This window comes from Priapulus caudatus, unplaced genomic scaffold, assembly GCF_000485595.1.
Source record: "Priapulus caudatus unplaced genomic scaffold, Priapulus_caudatus-5.0.1 Scaffold2568, whole genome shotgun sequence".
NCBI lineage: Eukaryota > Metazoa > Priapulida > Priapulimorpha > Priapulimorphida > Priapulidae > Priapulus > Priapulus caudatus.
This window is the reverse complement of record NW_014579629.1, coordinates 31996-32557: the sequence shown is the minus strand read 5'-3', so window position 1 is coordinate 32557 and position 562 is coordinate 31996. Positions and strand designations below refer to the sequence as shown.

General features: G+C 43.4%; 1 protein-coding gene across 1 annotated transcript in view; it reads right to left on the bottom strand.

Moving 5' to 3' along the window:
• LOC106818834 (SH2 domain-containing protein 4B-like) overlaps window positions 1-562 on the bottom strand; it is a gene marked incomplete in the record, with an annotated part of 22841 nt that overhangs the window by 3019 nt on the left and 19260 nt on the right. The window contains 1 exon segment of the mRNA XM_014823509.1: window positions 94-247. Within this exon segment, the coding sequence (XP_014678995.1) occupies window positions 125-247 (123 nt within the window).

Genomic DNA, 562 nt, shown 5'->3' with positions numbered 1-562 from the left:
TATATATATATATATATATATATATATATATGAATGTTATGTTATACTTTAACGAGCATGTTTAGAATGGGCATGTAAACACTTTACAAAAACCCGTTTTTCTCACCGGCGGAGATTTCGATGATCACATCTTGGTCATCTCCTCTGCCTTCAGGCTGATCAATTCCCTGTAATCAGGGTCGGAGGTCACGCGCTGACCAATCGGACGCGTCAACAGCTCCTGCCCCAGCATCGTGACAGGGACCTTCTGCAAAGGGAAACGGTGACGCGCGTCACTCGATGAGATGGCCCCTGACATCCAGACGTCACGTTAGTTCTTCCAGCCCCCACATCTAGTGATGTCCCGACAGCATATTAGCCAGGAATGAGTATCATGGGGGTATGGGGGGCCTCCCACAGGAAATTTTTAAATTGAAGATGCTCTGAGGTGAATTTTGAGGCAATTAATCTATCCTAAAACTATAATTTATAACACAAATTTAAAGTTTAAAAAAAAGTATTTTTTTTGGCCGTGCAGTTTCAAAACGGACCGTGCAATGCACGGCTCGCTGGCTAATACGTT